This window comes from Prionailurus bengalensis, chromosome A1 (assembly GCF_016509475.1).
Source record: "Prionailurus bengalensis isolate Pbe53 chromosome A1, Fcat_Pben_1.1_paternal_pri, whole genome shotgun sequence".
Classification (NCBI taxonomy): Eukaryota; Metazoa; Chordata; class Mammalia; order Carnivora; family Felidae; genus Prionailurus; species Prionailurus bengalensis.
In genome coordinates this window covers 17,337,689-17,359,483 of record NC_057343.1, presented here as the reverse complement: position 1 = coordinate 17,359,483, position 21,795 = coordinate 17,337,689, and the positions used below count along the sequence as shown (strand labels likewise).

The following is a 21,795-nucleotide window of genomic DNA, read 5'->3' as shown; positions in this document are numbered from 1 at the left end:
CACTAAAAAGAATGAGCAGGTGTATATGGGCTGGCAGAAAAAGGTTTTTGTGATATATTGCTAGGTAAAATAAGTATATCATGAGATAATATGTATAATATGATCATGTAGTATTAACAAATATATATTATTTTCAATGTGTCTGAATATTCTAAGTCCATATATATATATATATATGCATATACATATTTCATTTAATCCTCTTAACTACCCCTCTGAGGTAAGTACTATTATCATCTCCACTGAGGAAGCTGAAGTCCAGACTTTTAAGATCAGCAGTCAATAAGTGGAAAGGAAATCACACCATCTGCCTCTAGAATCTGTGCTACCTGCCACTCGGTATAGCAATAATTACTTCTAATCAAAGTGAAGATAAAATGCGTGCATGTAAGTGTGCATATAAAAAACCCACACATCACACTTAAGTGACCTCAAGAAAGAGGTGTGGGTTTGGTGAGGGAGATGACCAGACTCTCACCATTTAGTTGATGTCCTTCTTTTTAGTACTCATGTAATAATTTTCTAATAAAAATACGAATACTGAACAAGGATTAATCTGCATAATGTACCTCCTTTAAACACAACCACACAATATTATTAAAGAAAAAATATTTATCGGAGAACAAAAAGTCTGTCCTCTCCTTGTTAAAATCCTTAAAACATTTTTTACTCTTAAGAGGTTCTGGCCTCTTCACCAACTTGCTGTGGTATTTCAGTGTTGTGGATGAGTATGCTCTCTAGGGAAGTGGTCAGTTATTTCACCTTCAAAGAAACCATTATCTAGGAGTCCCAACGCCCTGCAAAGTTATCTTTCCTTTCTTCTGTGTAACCTATGTCCGGTTGACAGCTGTCAAGCTGCCTCTGATTTTTCTCATACTGCATATTTCATGTTGTGTTCAAATGACTCATCCAGTCAATTCATCTCCCCCACTGGATCTTTCCAAAGGCAGAAATCATGTATTGTTCATCTGTAAACTCCAACGGGAAGCATGGAGCTTGGCATATGAGGGGTCATCGAAAAATGTGTGGAGACCTAAGCTAAGACTCATCACTGCTTCTAGGGTTCCTAATCAAAAGTAATCATTTTGGCTCCAAAGCTCATCTTGTAAGTGAGGATACACTGATTAATATTATAGTTAATGTCACAGTAATATTATAATTGCCATATTTATTGAGTGTCTGCCCCTGCAAGTCACATTAGAATGTCTGGAATCATTTTTCTTCTTTCTCTGAAAATAGGTAAGAAAGGTGAACATTGTTAGAATATTTTCTTTAAAGGCGTGTAATGAGAATCTTCTTGAGTGACAAGAAAGGAACACAACATTCCATGTAAGAGAAAGCTAGGCTATTATAGATCAGTATTCCTTAGTTGTAAAGATAACTTTCTTCATAAAAAAATCATCATAGGAAGGGGGAAACAAAATGAAATATCATTTTATGCTTAAACTGTCCACAACTTAAAAATTGTTACTGCTCCAAAAACCACCGATAGGCATCCATGTACATTTTCGTTCCTACTGACTGACGTGAACTTTATAAGTGAGATTTCAGAATCGGTGGAGACTCTGACATGCAGGGTGATTTATGTGGGAATCCCAACAGCTGAAGGAAGAAAGATTATGACCAACAGAGTGTCGAACACAGTCTGTGTGAGGTCTCAGGAATAAAAGCATGTGGTTGACACTTGAGAAATAAATAATCTCGACCACAGACAGGCTCCACAATGGACACTTGGAACGTGCCTGCAGGCGGCAAAGGAAGGGCCTCCAGAATAAATAGCTACAACTACTCCATTTGAAGCAGAGGGGAATGTGCTCCTTTATTCTAAGAAGCCTTCTTCCTTGTCTCTCCTTGTGAGTGTTACCCAGAAGCAACTCTGCCTTTGTCCCATTGCTCCTAGTGTACTGCAGGAAAAGACGTCCTAAGAGTTTTCCATCCCTCTGTATCTTGGTGAGGAAGACACACACCGACCCCTTCCACAAGCCATGGTGCTGGTCTCCATTCAGGCACTTCCGAAGGCCGGACACCGGGGAAGTCAGCCTCGCTGGTGCCTGGATTTCTGGTCTGCAGCCCAATTGGGCCTGTGAGCAGTCACATCACTGAGCTCACGGGCCTATGCACATTGTCTTGGTCCCTCTTGGGGACTGCTGTGTTTCTTGTCAATATGACGCTAGCTGGTGGCTATTCTTCTCATTTAGCGTTCACACAACCTGTTCAGGCTTACTTCCCGAATTCTCTTTTGAGAAGAAAATAGTTGCTCCCTCTCAAGGAAAAATAGTTAGATCATTTTTGTCTTGCAAGTCGTCTGCAAACTAAGGACAAACCATAAACCAAGATGATAAAAATGTAGACATGATGATTTTTCATGTGACTTCTTATATTCAGATAAAACGTCTTTAGTAATATACACGACTCCTAAGGTAGCACCGTGTTTAAACCTTCAAACTTGTGTTTTGTTTTAATTTATAGAGGAGGAAGAACTATACTTCTTTCCTTTTTTTTAAGTATAGTTAAAAAATAAAGCCACCTCACATCCTAGGCTGTCTCTCCATATATCCTGAGTTAGGACTGAGGAACAGTCATGGCCGAAAGGTGTGATTTACGTGCTTAAAGGGTTGCTGAGGGACGGGGTCGGTAATGGAACTGGGCAGCTAAGTAAATGGCTTATATGGGGAAACTTAAAAGCCAATTCAAGGCTATTAGTGTTCAGATAAATACAGTGTCACTAAGAAGCTGTCGAACGTCTATACTCTTAACAGCTGACTATAAACTGGAGCAGACAGTTGTCCAGAGCAATGGCTATGCCTCCTTGTGACCTTTAGGTGGGAGACTAACTTTGGTTATCAGAGAAGGACCTCAGAAAATTAAGTGAACTACAAGGTTCATATTTTGTCCTTAAAATATACAGATTTTGTTCTTGCTGTAGCATTTTATAAACACACGAAATGTATTTTTTTAAATAAATAGAGCTCTGTTCTTTTTTTGTCTTTTTTCCACCTTATAAAAAATAGTAAGTGATGGTAAGACTATTAAGAAAGGTAGCCCTGGTCAGCCTGCTGTCTCTAGGCATTTATCCTTTCATTTATTACATATTTATTGAACACCTCTTATGGCTGAGCACTGTGCTCCATGCTGGACATACTGATGGAGACACAGCCCTTGTCTTCAAGCAGTTTCTGGTCCAGTAGTTGAAACAGACAGTAAAAGCCGTCATGACAATAACAATAATGGCAGCTGAACACACTGGTGTTCTAAGTACTTTACATATACTAACTTATTTATTCTTCATAACAGGCCTAGAAAATAGGCGTTAATATGAAGAAATTGGTACTGAAAGGTGATATATCTTATAAGATATAAGAGCCAGGATTAGACACCAGGCAGTATGGCTTCCCAAGCATATCCTGCCTCCATGAATAAAGCAGTTCTAATTGCTTGAACTGTGCTACCAGATTTTGCTAATGATTTATGGTACAGATGATATCTATCTCCTCGCTCTTTCTTCCCAACTCAAATGATCATAAATAATCTTTCCCTCAATGCTATCACACCTTAGTTCACAGCCACAAGCACCACTATTTGACCTGCAAGTTTTTCCTCTCTTCCCTTCCCTTGAATAGTAACTTGAAAGACTATCCGTGATCTTTAACTTTTTCAGCTCCCATTCACATTGAAACTTATTGGTGCATGGTTTAATCCTCCAAAGCATCCAGAAATCCTCTCTCCAAGTTGACTGGTGCCCTTCTCTTTGCTAAATTCAACTGCATATGGCCAATCTGTGTTCCTTTTTTTTTTTTTTTTCCAATCTCTGCAAATTTTAATGCTGGGGGATCATACTTGTCTTCCTGAATCTCTTTATCCTTTCTCTTCTGTAATACCACTCTCCTCTGGCTATTCTCCCATCTTTCCCCTGGTCCTTAATTGTGGGTGTTTCCTTTTAAAAGACAAAAATAAGAAAATGGCCATTAAGCGCTCAGCAAATGACCCTCACACAGTTAAGTGCCAGCCGTGCTACTGAGTCATTATTCTTATTAGCAGTTGGATTTTGAGGCATCGTTGTGAGTTAGCCAGGTAATGTGTGAGCAGGTAGAGTGGGAGAGCATTCCGAGCGGAGGAAGCAGCACAGAGCTTCACACATTTAGGGACTGCAGACAAGTGGGCACGTATGGTACATCGCACAGGGCGAGGTGGCGGGGGAAGGAGAAAAACAGAAAGCAACGGCCAGGCCACACAGGACCTTGCGTGCCAAGCTGAGGGGTTGGAACCTTATCCCAGAAGCTGCCACTTGACAGGCGCTCAGTTTCAAGAAGGGGAAGGCAGCGATAAAATGCACGGTCAGGGGGTCTGGAGGATGGATAGGTTGGGGGTGGGCAAACCGGAAGCAGAGAGACTGGTGGACAGCCACTGCAGGAATCTGGGCAAAGTACGGAGCTGGCTGCACAGCTGGTGGCGGTTCTCATGGAAACGAGAGTAAAGGTACAGTATTCAAGGATATAAAGGAGGCAGGTCAGGAACATGGGGTGGGGAGTGAGAGAAAGGAGTCTAGCGCTGATCAAATTGCTTACCATGATTAGAAATACAGGAGAAAAGCCAGGTTAGAGCAAGAACTACCAGCCCTGCTCTATTTCATTTGTGTTTTCTTGATTTGCTTTCTTTCAGAAGCAAAGGCACTAGACCTATGGTAACTTGTGTGCCTCTAATACTTCCCCTTTACTGCCTAGAAAGAAAAAGGAGAAGATCCCAAGCATAAGTGAATTACTGAGTTTTCTGTAATTGTGACACGAGGGCTTGATGGAGTTTCCCTCTTCACAGAAGTGTCAAGGGATGCGATGTTTTGAACAAGGTAATGAAGCTTTCCTCAGAGAATTAATCAAACATCTTCTCCTGCTCATAGTTTATTTTTCCCCTCAGTACACTGAGCTAGATCCAGTCACACTGGTATTTACATGCACCGACATTTTAAAGAACTTCAGAATATGTCTTCTGGACAAACATCAGTTAAAGCATGCTAGTTAGATTTGTGAGGCAGATTGTGGGCATAAAATCCGGTGTCTCTTTCCACCCTGACGCATCGTGTGGGGAGTATTCCCTCAGTTCACTGAGCTGTGGACCATGCGTCTTAGACCAACACCTACACTATTTACAATCGGATCTTGTATTTATAAGGTCCCCTTGCGGCAGTGAGAATGTGAAGTGTCCTATGCCTTTGGCTTTTTCAAGCTGTCCCTGGCAATAAGTATGGTCTTGAAAATTATCCCTCTGAATAAGTATGGTTTTTGAAAGAAAAAGAAAAAAAAAGGAAGAAAGGAAGGAAGGAAGGAAGGAAGGAAGGATGGAAGGAAGAAAAGAAAGAAAGAAAGAAAGAAAGGGAAAAAGAAAGAGGGACAGAATGAGCTTCTTGTTGGCATTTTGACCACAGTGGCATACTTCCTAGGACCATGAAACAGACTGTTTGTGAAACACCCTCAGGGAAACTGAAGCTGAGATATATTTCAGCCCTAGGGGGTGTAAAGAGAGCCCTCTTTCTCTCTCACAATGCCTATATTCTGACTGTTCGGACTTTTTAAAAAAAAGTGCTAGCTAATAGAGCTCTACCAACCATTTAATTTTTTTTTTCCTGGGACTGTGTTTAAATTCAGAGGCTGCTGATCTGTACAGTGACTTGGCTCATTCCAGACAGCGCGGTTGTCTCCACAACTGAGACTGTCACAGCCTGAGGGGACATGTGACAATGCACATCAGTTTGTGGGCTGCCAACTCGCATGACTCAGTCTTCCCAGTTCTCTGTGTGGAGGAGACCTGGCCTTTCCCGACCGAGGCCACACTGGATGCTCCTTTGAAAACTCCCGTTACACGTGGACCCGGTCTCATCATTTGCCATGTTGTATCTGTTGGCCTCTACAGACTGGGCCCACCTTGTTCACCACCGTGTCCTCAGAGCTTTGGACAGTGGCCAGCACTTAGTAGGGTGCAATAAATATGCGAGGTGAGGGCAGGACAAATCTCGCGTTGCTTTTACCCTATCACGGCATCTGGCACCTTGGAGATGCTCGGCAACTATTTCAAATAAATAAACGTATGAACATATATGATTCAAATGTTTGTTCTTTTTTTTTTTTTTTTCAACGTTTATTTATTTTTGGGACAGAGAGAGACAGAGCATGAACGGGGGAGGGGCAGAGAGAGAGGGAGACACAGAATCGGAAACAGGGTCCAGGCTCCGAGCCATCAGCCCAGAGCCCGACGCGGGGCTCGAACTCACGGACCGCGAGATCGTGACCTGGCTGAAGTCGGACGCTTAACCGACTGCGCCACCCAGGCGCCCCTCAAATGTTTGTTCTAGTGTGACAGAACGAGGACCTGTTTATTAGAAAAAGGGTGAAGAAGGTGTTGATTTCTCTAGAAGTGTGAAGGAAATTTTTCAGCCGTAATTTTAAGTGCTTAAAGTGGCCTAAAGAGGAATTTTTCATTTTACTATATTTTATATTCCCAACGTAGATTATTATCGCAATTATTTGGTATAAAAATGATACAGTTCACTGGTTTTAGCCAATGATATTACCCATATTCTTTACTGGGCAATCTTGTATCTCTCTAGGGTCAGTAAAAAGGTTCTCTACCTCATTTAAAGGAAGATTTAAGGTTACAAGAAAGGGAGGTGTAAGATTTATAAACTAGGAATAAAGGGAGAGAAAAAGGTCCAGAAGTCTGCTTCAGCAAGACAGAATGAAGACCTGCTTCTTAGGGAATTCATAAAACCTGTCTGCATCCTGTGAAAGGTAACGTCTCTCTGTAAGGGGAAAGGGAGGTACACGGAGAACCTGGTGACCTTGTAAAGAGTCCTCATTCCCAAGAGAACTGCTTTTGGTTGGTGGCAGGTTTTATAAGGAGGCAAACTCTCTAAGAAGTTTCACATCTGTACAGTGACCAAGGAACTGGCAGATCAACAGTGTCAGAAAATAGTACATTATGTTCCAATTTTTTCCTGAATCTCTCATTCCAATACCGTAAAAGGAGACGCTGCTGTCTTTTAATAATGGAATTTATGGGGCGCCTGGGTGGCTCAGTCGGTTGAGCGTCCGACTTCGGCTCAGGTCATGATCTCATGGTGTGTGGGTTCAAGCCTCACATTGAGCTCTGTGCCTGGAGCCTGCTTCGGACTCTGTGTCTCCCTTTCTCTCCGCCCCTCCCCTGCTCGCATTCTGTCTCTCTCTCTCTCTCAAAAATAAATAAACATGAAAAAAAAATTAACAAAAATGGAATTTATGAAGTACATGGTTTCCACAATAGACCACAGGTACACAGAGCCTTGTCTGGACTCAGTAAATAAATGATCACACGTCTGTAAGTTCATTGTAGGATTTCACAGACTCTGGCCTCTCCCTCCATCATGGGACATGCAGGGCAAGGCTCTGAAGCCCTGCCTTCAGCCAAGTTGCAGCTGTTGGCGTATCGGCATTTTCTTTGTGATTTAGGATTTCAACAAGAGGATACACTAGACCTCTGCTGCTGGCGAATAATTAGCAATTTCTTATGCTAACTTAACATTTATTAAGAGATCTCTTCTATTTTCTTTTGCTGCCTTATTGTAATACCTCTTTTAATGATTTTAACCGTAAAAAAATCTGAAGTCTAGTATCTGAGAAGTCATTTCTCAGATGTATGTGATTTTTAGCACTAAAATGGAATTTGTCTGTGACTGAGATCTTGAGGTTCCCACAGATGTTTATAGAGATCTGCTTCCAGGGTTTCGGTGATCATAAATCAGCAATATTTACCCTCTGATGTCTACAAGACGGTATTCCATAGCCAGCATCCACTCTCCCGGGGGGAAGAGATGGGAGTCAGGCATTCAGTGTTAACCAGGAAAAAGACCAAACAAACACAAGACGGCATTTGTCCATAAGGACTTGACAAGAGAGTCGGGCGCCGATCCTTCCAAATGCAACCCCTTCCCCTGGACCGGTTGCTGAATGATGTGGAAAAAGCAATGCTGTTCCTTGTCCGGCTGAAGTACCGGAATGCACTACTATGCTTTCCTAACGATCCTTGAGGAATTAAAATTGGTAAAGGGGGCACCAAGATAGCTTATGTACATAGCTTATGCCTAATGTCTGGAACTGTCAACATTTTAATTATTCCAGGATTCCCAGGATGCTGTTTGCGTATAAAAGCATCTGGTTTGCTTTACCTTGTCGGGTTCTCTATTAGGATACCTCACACTCTCTTCGAGCAGTCCAGTGTAGACTCAGAAGGCAGCGGTGTATATTCCATGAGGTGGGAAGCCTCATGGTTAGTGCCACGGACCCTGCAGTCAGCCTAGCTGAGTCTTTACCAGCCATGTGACCTTGAGCAAGCTACCTAGCCACTCACAGATGATGACACTGAGGCACAATTAAACCTTGCTCCTAGTTTGTGTGTCTGTGTGTGAAACAAAATAATTCAAACAAAAGCCTCCGCACACCTAACAAGGGGCTCACGTTAGTTATTATTATTTTATGACGTATATGATATCGATGAGGCCCTAAGAAAAAAAGACAGGGGTTAGTTGAATATTGTGTGGCCAGCGTGGTCCTATTCGGTACCACAGCCTTACCCTGTTAGAGCCACCCTGGCCAAACGCATGCCTGCAAATTTACACTCCATGAGCTCGAGAGCTTATTTCTGGGCGGACTGGCTCTGTGCCCCGGGCCCCGCTCCCTGTGCTCACTCTCTTGCGGCCATAAGGTCATTCTTCAGTGTAAATGATACAAAATGGTTAGCTGTTCTCGTAGAGAGCTCTGGAGCCTCTGTCTTTTCTGGTAATGGGGGGTGAATGCTTTCATGTGCCTCGCGGGAGAGATGCAAGTGGCTGCTTGCCAAGTGTGCGTGTGTGTGGTGGACGGAAGCCCTTCATGCCTTCCCTGCTGCGAGCAGTGCATTGTATCAACAGTTCAGGAAAGACCAGGGGAGTTGGCAACAGTACACTACCCAAGTCCTTCAGAGCCGCTGACCATAACAGGGTGAGTCAAATGTACTTCGGTTGCTAATGAAGTCCCTTGGGACCCTGGTTCATTTGCCGTATTTTAATACATGCCCCTGAGCCTCAGCCCGCTGTGGGGCTGTTCCCTGTCTACGGCTGGCCTGCTGGGCCCTGGGGCCTGCTGGGCTCTGGGGCCAGCCAGGTTCAGAATCAGGTCGACGGGACCGCAAACAGGGACGCTGAGGGTCCAACCAAAGACCAAGCCTCACTTCTCTGGACCCTCCTACTCAGATTTAGTGAATGACCCGCTCATTCACATCCACAAACGCTCTTTCCCTTACCCTCTCCCACTCTGGAGTTTGCTAGAAATGAATGAAGCCTATAATTCTTGCAACACCCTCCAGAAACCATTATAATTAAAAAAAAAAAAAACGATATGAAGTAAACTTTTTATCGCAGATGGCTTCAATTTAACTGAAAAGTATAAAATGAGGGAACTAAACCACGCTACTTTAATGTTAGTTATTTTAAAAAGCGGCAACATTTAAAACCAGTTTAAAGGGCCTAAAAGTGTACTTATTGTTTGGTAATTCCAATAACGTGCGTCATTTTGCACATTCCTGCAATTTTCTTGTTATATAACAAGGGATACTTAATTATTAATTTGCATGTAACAGCTCCCCCCCCCAATCTGTATATTATTTAATAGACATACATTCTAATAACCTTTCATTATTCTACTTTACACACTTGACTTATTGGAAATACATGTGAAATTGTACTACATGGTCATCTATCCTTTCACCCTCCCCTCTCTTTCTCGTGGACCCCCTGCATCCTTCTGACTTCAGTTATGACCATCTGGTGCACGACACCACATGCAACCTAAATCCTTAATTCCGGCTTAGTCAGTTCCATATTTATGGAGGTCTATTGCCCAGTTTCAATGGCGTCGCATAGCTAACCTGAACTTGGTGTGTTGAAACAGAATTTCTCATCTTCTTCCAACCTCCTTTCTTCCAGCTGGTTCCCTCATCTAACCTCCTATAATGAATGGTACACCTCCCTACTTTGAGCCTGTCAAGCACAAAGTTTTTTAAAAAGTCCCCTCCTCCCTCCGACATGCATGAGGTCCAAGTCATAGCAGGCATCTATAACAGTAGGTTGTTTCCTTTCTAGCCTCACCATCTCACTCTACGCTTCAGGTTCCAATTCTGTTCACATGCATTTCTTTCTAGTTAATAACCTCCCAATACAGCTCTGATTATTGCACGCTCTTGTTCAAACACTTCCGGTGCTCCCTACCCAATAAATTCAGAACTCCTTATCTCATTCAATGTCACCCCCGGTATGCTTCGAACCTCTTTTTCAGACTCATGATGCCCACCTTTCTTTTCTTTAGCTACGTTTTAAAGTGCTTTCATACAGATCATGTTCGGTCTTCACAACAATTCTGCAAGGTAAGAAATCCAGGTGATAACACGCTCATGTTTCAAATGAGGAAAACAGACCCAAGAAGACAAATGGAGTGTTCAGGATTCCTTGACTGGACAACAGTAAAGTGTATCTACAGCCTTGGTCTAAGGGTCAATCAAAGGAGATGGGCACTCAACCTTTCTCGGAAAAGGCCAAACCTGGCCAAAATGGATTGTCCCCTGCTCTCAAAGCCTTTCCCTCCCTCAAGCTTTCACTCGTGTAATCTTGGAATACTTGGCTCTGTTCTCCATTCACCTGAAACTTTTCTGCCTGTTAAAGCCTTTCTCTCTTCCTCTCCTGACTCACAGAGTGATCATGCAACTGCCTTTAATCCCACTCTGCTTTCTGAGTCTTTTTTTCTGTTCCAAATTATTATTGAAATGAATCATTCTCCTTTAACATTTTATGCACTTAGGTTTTTTTTCCTACCAAATAGACCATAAGCATTGTGAGATTCTGGTCTATGTCATAAATGTCCCTGTAGTCCCCACTTGTCACACTCTGTAAATGCATAACAAACATTTACTCTGTGTGTGTGTATGTGAGATTCAATTTTTTTTCGTACAGCAGGATATTTCATTTTTGCTATTTTATTCTATTGCTATTTCCAAAGTGTATAATATTTACATCATTATATCTAGAATCCTTGCCATGTGAAAAACCTGGTATAATCTTTATCATTCTGGCAATACCTTTCACTCACTGAACACCCATTGGCATTCACTAAATCCTTAGTTAGCATCATCAACTATTTATTTTTATTTTTATTTTTTTAATTTTTTTTTCAACGTTTATTTATTTTTGGGACAGAGAGAGACAGAGCATGAACGGGGGAGGGGCAGAGAGAGAGGGAGACACAGAATCGGAAACAGGCTCCAGGCTCCGAGCCATCAGCCCAGAGCCCGACGCGGGGCTCGAACTCCCGGACCACGAGATCGTGACCTGGCTCAAGTCGGACGCTTAACCGACTGCGCCACCCAGGCGCCCCTTTTTTTTTTTTTTTAAATTTTTGATATAATCATCATCAACTATTTTAAATAGTCTGCTAATGGCTGCAATACATTAATATTCTAAGCAGTTAGAAACTCATTTCCCATGTCTTGACTTTTAATATTGTTCTAACTCAAGCATTACTAAACCAGAATGTGACTTTGTTTTGTCAAGCTGTTACTTTAATTGAACTTGGCCATTCCTGACAATGACTGGCCTGGCATTACTTAACTGGAGCTTACCCTAATCAAATAATGGTATTAGAGAAGAAAAACGATGGAGACCAGGTCTTTCAGCTCAGCACAAATGAATAAAACATATTTCACCCACATTCCATACCACGATGTATTTTTCTAGTATCAGAAATGTTTTTTTTCCCCCCGATAAAGTAGGCTTACTGTCGAGAAAGCTTTTCTCGTGTCAGTAAGCTTTTGAACAGCATTGAATTGAGTTACATTTACCATAGGGCTCACCACGCTGCCTCTTACATGCTCCTGGCTCAAATCTAGAATGGTAATTTGCCTAGGGTGGTCGAGGAAGCCAGTCACTTTAGCGAAAACCCCTGCGGGCTGTCACACAAAAGCAGAAAATGGAAGCTTGAATATTCCTTAATTACCTTCCAAAGACTGACAGCAAAGATTAGTGAAATACTGCTAGCCCTGACTTAACACTCTTCCCAGTGAACAAATGCTGCAACCATTCCTGAAGTTGTGCGCGTTAAGGACATTGATGGAGGATGTTTAGAAGAGCTGCACAAAAGGACGGCATTATTCTTGTGTCAGTGTATAGCTCGTGTGGAAGTCTTTCCCAAACACAAGGAAGGCGTTAGCTTCTTAAAGATTCAACGCAGATTTTATCAGACGTGTTGCTGCACTTTGAACCCCTGCTCTACTCTCAGACCACAGAGAGTGACCCGTGGTTCTGGGTGAGATCCTCGGATACTGGTACCTAAAAAAGTTGCTTCCGGCGTCGTTCTTGATTCTCTACTGTGCAGGCACCGAAACCCCATCTCATTACTTACTTGAGGAACCATCTAGCTTTGGAGAACCAATTCACTGTCTAAAATTCTGATTGCTCTGAGTTACAAAGTTACAAAAAATTTATTTCTTATTAGTCAGGGAATGGTTAGATGATTTGCCATCTGCTGTACCTGTGCTGTACCAGACACAGCGGTCAGAGCAGAGGGTGTTGGAAAGTCGGGATGAGTATTTCATCCAGACTACGTAACAGGCTGGAACATTCTCCCTACTCCAGTTACGTAATTTTTAATGAGTGAGACATTGGCCACCCTCAGAACAACACACCTTCCCTCCCTACCAGTACGGACCTGTGTTTATTCTTTTCTAGATTCCATGTCAATGGCCTCCCTTCAGTTATGTCACTAGGTATTACTTACATTTTAATCCACTTGATGAGTTTCAGGATTCATTATAGCCTAATGACGAAGCACATCGATTCTGAGTTAAACAGACCTAAGTTTAGGACATATATCCAACACTTTACATCTGCGTGTTCTTAAGCAATTTTTTTTTTAGCTTGAGTCTAGTTTCTCCATCTGCCAAGTAGAAGAGATACCTACCTATTCCACAGAGTTGTTTTTAGATTTAACTAGGTAATTCATGTAAAATTTTTGGCACATAGTGAGTGTTCAGAAGTGACAACTATTGGTATGTATCGGTATTATCGTGCATGCATATAATTTGCCTTTCTCCCCATTAAGCCAGCATTATTTCCTCTCTCCAAGATGAAAGTACTTCAGGGCTCGCAGTATTGTTTTCATTTATAAATATGTACATGACAGGCAAAACATACTCATAAGACGTCAACTTTTAAAATGAAAAAAAATATGTAAAATTAATATCGCCATTTTACTCATGGAAACTGAGTATTAGAGACATGAATAAAACTTTCTAACACTTTCTTGACTGGGATTGTCGTACCCTTCTAGGGACTACCTTTCTCTTTCCCGTTCTCTCCTTAGCATTCATGAAATGCACTCTGTTTTTTAAGATAAGAGAACTGAGTAAAATATGCCCATGTTATAAATCATATGGGAGCCATTAAACAATCTTATCTTCTCCCATGACTTTGTTATTATCAACAGACATAACATGTAACAATGTCTCTAGAGCATAGTTCCGTCCTAATGTCCAGACCCATATCTCCATTCTCCTACTCCATGGGTAGTACTTTGAAATCACACAGGCTCTTCAAACTAACATGCTCTAAATGAACTCATTGTTCATGTTCTTCCTATGCTCACTCTATCTTGGTGAACTGGACCAGTCTTAGCACAACTGCCCCAGCTAGAAGTTAAAGCGTCATTCTTCGGACTTTCCTGTCCAGTCAATCACCATGTCATGCCCATTCTTTCCCAGCATATCTCTTGGATGCCTCCTGGTCCCTTCATCCTCATCCAACCAACCTGTTCAGGCCACTGCACCTATCACCTGCATTTCTCCAACAGCTTCCTGAGCAGCTCAATCTATCCTCTACATTTCAGGCAGAGTGATATTTCTAAGATATGAATCTGATTTTGTCATTCTACTTAAATTAAAGCCTGTTAGTCATTCCCTACTTCTATTTCAACAATAAGACACAACTTGTCTACATGCCAGCCTGGTCCTCTGAGATTGACCTCTTCTCCATTTCTCCAATCGTCTTTGTTATTCACACCTTTGGGCTGTAGAGTTTTGTTACGTTCATACTGCCCCCTGGACTCATCACTTGCACTCAGCCTGTGCACTTGAGAGTTGCTTCCCCGGAATACTTCCCTTCTTTCTTCCCTGGGGTACTCTGGTACTGCCCTCAAATTCCAGCTAGGACATCATGTTTTTTAAGAATCCTTTCCTGGGGCGTTGGGGTGGCTCAGTCGGTTAAGTGTCTGACTTTGGCTCGGGTCATGATCTCTCAGTTGGTGAGTTCAAGCCCTGTGTTGGGCTCTGTGCTGACAGCTCAGAGCCTGGAGCCTGCTTCAGATTCTGTGACTCCCTCACTCTCTGCCCCTCCCCTGCTCACGCTCTGTCTCTTTCTGTCTCTCAAATAAATAAATAAATGTTAAAAACAAAAAACAAAAACACTCCCTTTCTGAACCTGGGCTGGGAAAGATGTCCCTTCCTGGCAGAACACTTATCACATTTATTTTATGCTTGCGTGTTCACTTCTCTGTGTATCCCCCAAAGTGTGAAAAGCCCAGGGGTTTGGAAGTTGTGGTTCTTTTGTTTGCTTTTGCACCCAGCAGTCGCTAGAACAGAGGTGCTCAGTTTACATGTCTTTGAATGATTAGAGTGAATATTGGATTCTCACAAAATATTGCTGAACTAGTGAATACACAGTAAACAATACGACACTATCCAGAGATTCCATCTCTCGAGTTATGCCAAGGAAACTTTAAAGTGGAAATTCTCTTCTTTTACTAAAGCGAAACTTGTGCTGTACGTTATTAGGTTAAAAAATGTTACATCCTTAAGTTAAAAAAAATTTTAAGTTAACAAACTTTGAACTTCTTTGAAATAGATGACACCGTCTTATTTGTGTATAGTTAATTACGCATTTTCTGGGGAATAATTCTGTTGGTGGATGTGTTCAATATGCGCTTTCCTTGTTTCTTCATTACAGTGAAAGCTTTCTGAGGGCAAAGGAGTATTTATTTTTTTGTTCTATGTCATCTTCAGAGACCTTGTGGTGCTTTTCCCACAATACAGGACATCAATGAAAATTAAGGGGTTAAATAAAAAAAATAAAGATGCCAAACCAAAGGGTTTTGTCCTAACACAGGAAGATTAATGGCTTATAGTAGCAAATATATATCCTCAAGACATTTTGATTCATGGAAGAAAGGAAAAGACATTTTCATTTCCATATTTCTCTTTGTGATATTTGTGTGGAGAAGTATATGGTAGTATTAAGATGACTTTCAGGGGCACCCGGGTGGCTCAATTGGTTAAGTGTCCGACTCTTGGTTTCAGCTCTGGTCAAGATCTCATGGTTCACAGGTTCGAGCCCCACATCAGGCTCCATGCTGACAGTGCAGAGCCTGCTTGAGATTCTCTCTTTCCCTTTCTCTCTGCTCCTCCCCCACCCTTCAAAATTAACAAATAAACTAAAAAAAAAAAGATCTTTCAACAGAGAAACAGAAAGACCTCTTGTTAAGTGATGAAAATTAAGGTCAGCTACAGTATGTTGGGGAGTACAAAACGGACATGGGAGATACAACTTGGCTGAAAGACACTAAGTCTCTTACTGGAAGATACTTTCTGGCTTTGAAAGTCAAGCAAATGGTAAGGATAGGAATTCGCCAGATGAAACAAATAGGGTGTTTTCTGTTGTCTGTGTCTTTTGCACTTTTGCATTTATTCTTCACGCATGTGCAGTTTTCTGGATGGTGGCCAACGTGAGGAATGGGTGAATAGTCAGTGTAACAAACGAGACAGGTTCGAACCAGAAAATTCACATGTAGAAAGTGAGGCACTTGATTCTCTCACTTGACTCCTTTCCAATCTAAAGCCAGACGAATCAACAAACTTAAATCTCATTCATAAACATAGGTGCAAAAGTACTAAATAAAATATTCTCAAATTTAACCTAGCAGTTTATAAAAAAATAGGTCATGAAAGAGGAAGTTTATTCAAGCATGTACATGTGGCTTAAGGCTAGTGCATCTAAAAGTGCAAGTCATAGCGTGAATAGGCTGAAGGGGAAAAAAAGACTACATGATAATTTCAATAGATGCAGAAAATTTGATGGGATAAGATTTGACTCACTTCTGCTAAAAGCTTTCGTCAGATTGGGTGTTTTCTTAACCCAACAAAATGTTACTAGAATCCTATAGCCTACATGATTCCAAATGGTGGGACATTCTAAATACTTCCTTTCAAGTCCGAAAAAAGACCCAGAAGGTCAGAAAACAACAAAAAGATATCCCCATGGATGCCTATTCCACTGCTTCTATGCAACATTATAGTAAAAGTCCTACCTAGCACAGGAAGAAACGAGAAAGAAAGAAAACGATGCTGCTAATAGTTAAGGAGGAAACAAACTGTGATGAGTCAATGAGAAGGAAAGGTTGAGGTCCGAGTGCAGGTCCTAAGCACTGTAGGTCGATATTGTTAATCTCGCCAAGGGTCGGTATCTGATGTAGTAATCAGCACTGATTTTACACACATCAGAAAATCTCACTGAACGAGTACTATAAATGATCACTTAGCCAGTGGGATGGTCTCTGAAATACTTCACCCAAAAGAACTTTGTGGGGAGGCAGCAGTGGATAAGCGAAGCGTGGAAGCCATCCTCAAACGGTTGCTTATTGCACTGAATACAAGCTCGATCCCCACAACTTCCACGTCAGGGTGGAGATTAAGCCTCAGGAAGAGTTTGTGCCATCTGCTGTGCGTGCTACGTGGTCCAGGGAATAATTCCTTCTGATAGGTCATAGTAGTCTCAGAGCTGAGCTTCTGAAGACTTAAAAAGAAAGCGGTTGAAGAGCTGTAAGCAGCGTTCATTTTGCTAGTGGCATTTTGAAGAACTGTGGAGGGAGAGACTCACTGCCCAAATGGATACAGGATGTGCAGAAGTGGTTTATTCTGGAGACTTGTCTCTAGTCTTTTTTCATCTGGATTGTCCTTTCCTTTCCTCCTTAGATATGAAGCTCTTTCATTTCTTCCGCTAATTTCCTGGACTGTCCTATTCTTCCTTCTCAGTCTGACTTTGTTTGTTCTCTTGAGACCCGCTCTCTCTGTGTCTACCTCACTGTCTTTCCTTCCTTCCTTCCTTCCTTCCTTCCTTCCTTCCTTCCTTCCTATTTACTTATTTTTAACGTTTATTTATTTTTGAGAGACAGAGAGAGCGAGAGCATGAGTTGGGGAGAGGCAGAGAGAGGGAGACACAGAATCCGAAGCAGGCTCCAGGCTCTGAGCTGTCAGCGCAGGGCCAGTGTGGGGCTCGAACTCACAAACTGTGAGATCATGACCTGAGCCGAAGTCGCAAGATCAACCGACTGTGTCACCCAGGTGCCCCTCTTCTCCTTTCTTTTCTTTCCTTTTCCTTTCTTTTTTTTTTCCTTCCTTATCCTGACCAGACAGACCGTTATATTTTTAAGAAAATAACTGCAATATTTGTTGAATAACATTTATAAATCTTGCTTTTAATTTAGAAATAACTTCAGTCTTTAGAGGTTTCTCCACTGTTATACCACGAGCACAGTTGAAGCAATGCTTTATTTTTTTCCCTCTTGTGCATTATTGGCCCTTGGGTGAGGAAAGGGGAATGTTCCCATCCTCCTGATGGTGGTAACATTTTGCCGTCAATGGTTTTGTGTTGAGGGGAGGCATGGACTCGAGTTTAAGAAAGATTAAATTGGCAGTGGGAACAAGGGTTTGCAAGGGAAGACACACCAGGATGTGAAACCTGTGAATTCACGATAATCTACATGTGAGATGGAAAGGGTCTCTCTGGACTAGAGTAGTGGTGTTAGAAGCAGAAGGGAAGAGACAGAAGAGAGAAAACAGAAGGAGACATAAAAGGGGTTGGGGGAATGAAGAAATGAAGATGGTTCCTGATAGCATTCCTGACAGTCTGCTGGTCCAATGCTTGCGTGGCGTTCTGGAGCCTTGAAATCAAAGCCTGTGGCCCCAAACCCCCCAGCCCTATTCTGGGGCAAACAGCTCTCGGAGCTTTAGTTACCCCACTCAGAATACCACTTCTGCTGCCTACACCAGGGAATGGGAAGCTCAGTGAAGCATTCATAATAATAAAGTATTTTACAAATATTATGTAATAGTAGACATCATACCAATGGTTTCCACAAACTCGTCACCCCTAGATACCAGTGACAGGGTAGAAAAGTCATGTATTTGGGGCCCCGATAGTAACTTTGTAGTGTACTAACTTTGTAAATTCAAGTCAGCCTGAGTCAGTTGGCCTCTCTAAGACTCAGTCTTGCCATAGTAAAACAGGGATCATGACATCACCCTTCACCCTTGAAACGATTTAGCTCTGTACCTATGAAAATGCCTGGCGCTTAATAAATAATGGTTTCTTTGTGTACCTTTATTGTTTCCCCACGTACATCCCACAAAAATCCAAATGGGAAAGATTTTTTGCCAACAAAACAAACTGAGCTGAAGTAATCGTTAATTATATTTACTATTTCTAAATTAAATCTCACGATCTTTCTACCTACGTTAACAGAAATAGATAAATATCTAGATAGCAGATAGGTGTTTAGTGTGGACTAGTAACTCTGTTTTGGCTGCCTGGCTTCCTCTCTAAGACCATTTAAAATAAAATTTCTGTACTTTATTTAAATACAGAATAGAATTGCTTATTAGTTTATAGACAAATAAGCTAAAGCAACCGGACATCATTTAAGTGATAGCAGAATCAACACTTCCTTCAAATACCTCTTGATAAAATCATTCCTAATTTTTGTCACTAGTGGTTTTAAACGTTTTCATAAAAAAAAAAAGACATGATCTATTTCAGGGGATTGTCAGGAGGATGATGTACAGAGGACCCAGGGCTGTGTTTGGCACAGAGTATAAGCTCACAAGCCACGTTACTATCCTTTTAACTTAACTGTCTCTTAACTGTCAAAGACCCTCCCTGGTAGGTTATAATCTTTTCCCTGAGTCTTCATGTTATTTGGAATGAAAACATTTTGACTCTCTTCCAGCTCCTCTCCGAGCCAAAAGATTCATCCACCCAACTTCTTCCTCTTTAATCGACTATGAGGGAGAGAAAAATATTCCAAGTAGTGGGTGGCGGTGCGGGGGGAGGTCCTCTCGGTTTGCTGCTCTCTCTGTTCCTCAAGGGGTTACTCACAATCGTCCCCCTGGTTCTCTTTTCTCAAGGCACAAACTATTTCTTGAGCTGGGACAATAAGACCTTCTCCGTTTTCTATTCCCAAAGCGGGATTATTTCATGATAATTGAGTTTCCCTCTAAGATAACCCCCTCCCCCCCTCCCTTTTTGGTGCAGGGAGCTACCTGTGGGATTTTATTTTCTATATGTTTATTATCTTTCTAGCTATTCATTTATTTTATATTATTCATTTATTTAATGTTTATTTATTTTTTGAGAGAGAGACAGAGTGTGAGCAGGGGAGGGGCAGAGAGAGAGACGGAGACACTGAATCCGAAGCAGGCTCCAGGCTCTGAGCTGTCAGCACAGAGCCCGACGTGGGGCTAGAACCCACAAGCTGTGAGATCATGACCTGAGCCGAAGTCAAACATTTATCTGACTGAGCCACCCATGTGCCCCAAGTTATTTGTTTATTAACAGCCTTGTCTGACGGGTTTCTTTGTTAAACAAGTTCAAATACTGAGATTAATACTGCAAACTATAAACTTTTATTTTTTTTTATTTTATTTTTTTTATTAAAAAAATTTTTTTTTTCAACGTTTATTTATTTTTGGGACAGAGAGAGACAGAGCATGAACGGGGGAGGGGCAGAGAGAGAGGGAGACACAGAATCGGAAACAGGCTCCAGGCTCTGAGCCATCAGCCCAGAGCCTGATGCGGGGCTCGAACTCACGGACTGTGAGATCGTGACCTGGCTGAAGTCGGACGCTTAACCGACTGCGCCACCCAGGCGCCCCGAAACTATAAACTTTTAAAAGCAAAACAAAACAGGGGCACCTGGGTGGCTCACTCGGTTAAGCCTTTGACTTCAGCTCAGGTCATGATCTCATGGTTCATGAGTTCAAGCCCCGGGTCGGGCTCTGTGCTGACAGCTCAGAGCCTGGAGCCTGCTTCAGATTCTGTGTCTCCTTCTCTCTCTGCCCCCTTTCCCCACTTGTACTCTCTCTGTCTCTCAAAAATAAACATTAAAAAAAATAAATAAATAAAAGCAAGGCAAAACAAACAAAAAGGAAATAAATTAAATTGATTATCGCTTCCATTCTTCCTCATGAGACTGGAACAATTTCATCACCTAGCAGTAAGCAGCATTATAAAAGAAAACTGTACAGAGGGAGAAAGCGTACATAGGTGTGACTTTTGCCTTTTAAAAACATTAAATCAAGAAAGCCAAATGGATTGATGCGGCCAACTTTGAAACTTAGTCCCACTATGAAACCAAGCATAATACGAATGTGCATAATTCTCTCACGCTCTTATTTTTCTGTCTAGAAGGTTGTGCCTGATGTTGTTCTGCCTGGTAGGAGGAATAACTTTCAAGTAAATTAGCACTTACCATCATCTTTGTCAGGGACGATTGTAACCCGAGCCCTTGGGTATTCTGATCCAATCCTCCCGCCCATGGGCACGCTCAGAAGGACATGGAATGTTTCCTCCTCTTCATACAGGGAGTCGTCAATAACAACGATGCGACACGTTTTTTCACGCTCATGTCTGTCAAAGTGGATGACACTGGTGTGGTCTTCGGGTCTGGATATGTAATCTGAGTAGGACAGCACCGACGTCGGCACAGTTCCGTCTGCCGTACCTGGGGACAGAGAATCCAAAAGGTGTTTATGTAGAACATATTACACAAGCGCGTTTCCAGAAATGATTATTTTCACATGCAACATCTTCACGGTCAATGTGTATACGTGAACCTCCCTGGAAATTACCATAGCACCTACATGGTATTCTAGCATTACGCGTCACCTTCACAGTGGTCTCAAGCATACAAAGAGTATTACATTTCCAGTGTTTTCTCCTCTACTTCCTGCCACTGGTCTTTCAGAACAACACAATATTACAAAATAATAGCTTCTACTATTCAAATGCTTACTGTGTGCAGGCAAAGTGCCAAGTGCTTTACATGCATTGCCTGATTAATCCTCTCAACCACGCTATTGGGGTTTACAGAGGTTAAATCACCCAGAGCCCAAGGCTGACCCTGTAGTCTGTGTTTCTGACCACTATTCTTTATTATCTTCCAATTCGTACACACACACACACACACACACACACACACACACATTAATGGGAATTTTCATGAATGCTCAGATATCAACTGCACATATGACCTTTTGACCTTTTCTTGTACATTTTTAAAAAATCTACCTGTTTCCTAGGAAAGTATTTAGTATATTGATGAATATTATATATTAATTTTAATTTGGTATTACATAAAATCATCTTTCAGAGGAGGCTCACTAATGAGCAGAAGAAACATTTTGAAATTCGGTTGAAATGAGTTTCAAACGAGTTTACAATGATTTTCTTTTGAGTATGCATTTCTTTGTCTCTGTCCCTCTCTTTTTTAAATAACTCTCTCCCACTTGATCAGGGCTGGGTGGGGCAAGGGGGCTTCAATTTCTTACATTCCAAATGGCTTTGAGTGTTAGGATAAAGCAACCACAAGAATCAGATGTATTTTGATAGGTAACAGCAGTCCTTCGAGGCCCTCTTGGAAGAGG

At 41.8% G+C, this 21,795-nt stretch overlaps 1 protein-coding gene across 1 annotated transcript in view; it reads right to left on the bottom strand.

The window, feature by feature from the left end:
- FREM2 (FRAS1 related extracellular matrix 2) overlaps positions 1–21,795 on the bottom strand; it is a 167,530-nt gene that overhangs the window by 48,672 nt on the left and 97,063 nt on the right. Inside the window, exon 6 of the mRNA XM_043577721.1 lies at positions 20,622–20,873. Within this exon, the coding sequence (XP_043433656.1) occupies positions 20,622–20,873 (252 nt within the window). The remainder of the gene's footprint in view (positions 1–20,621; positions 20,874–21,795) is intronic.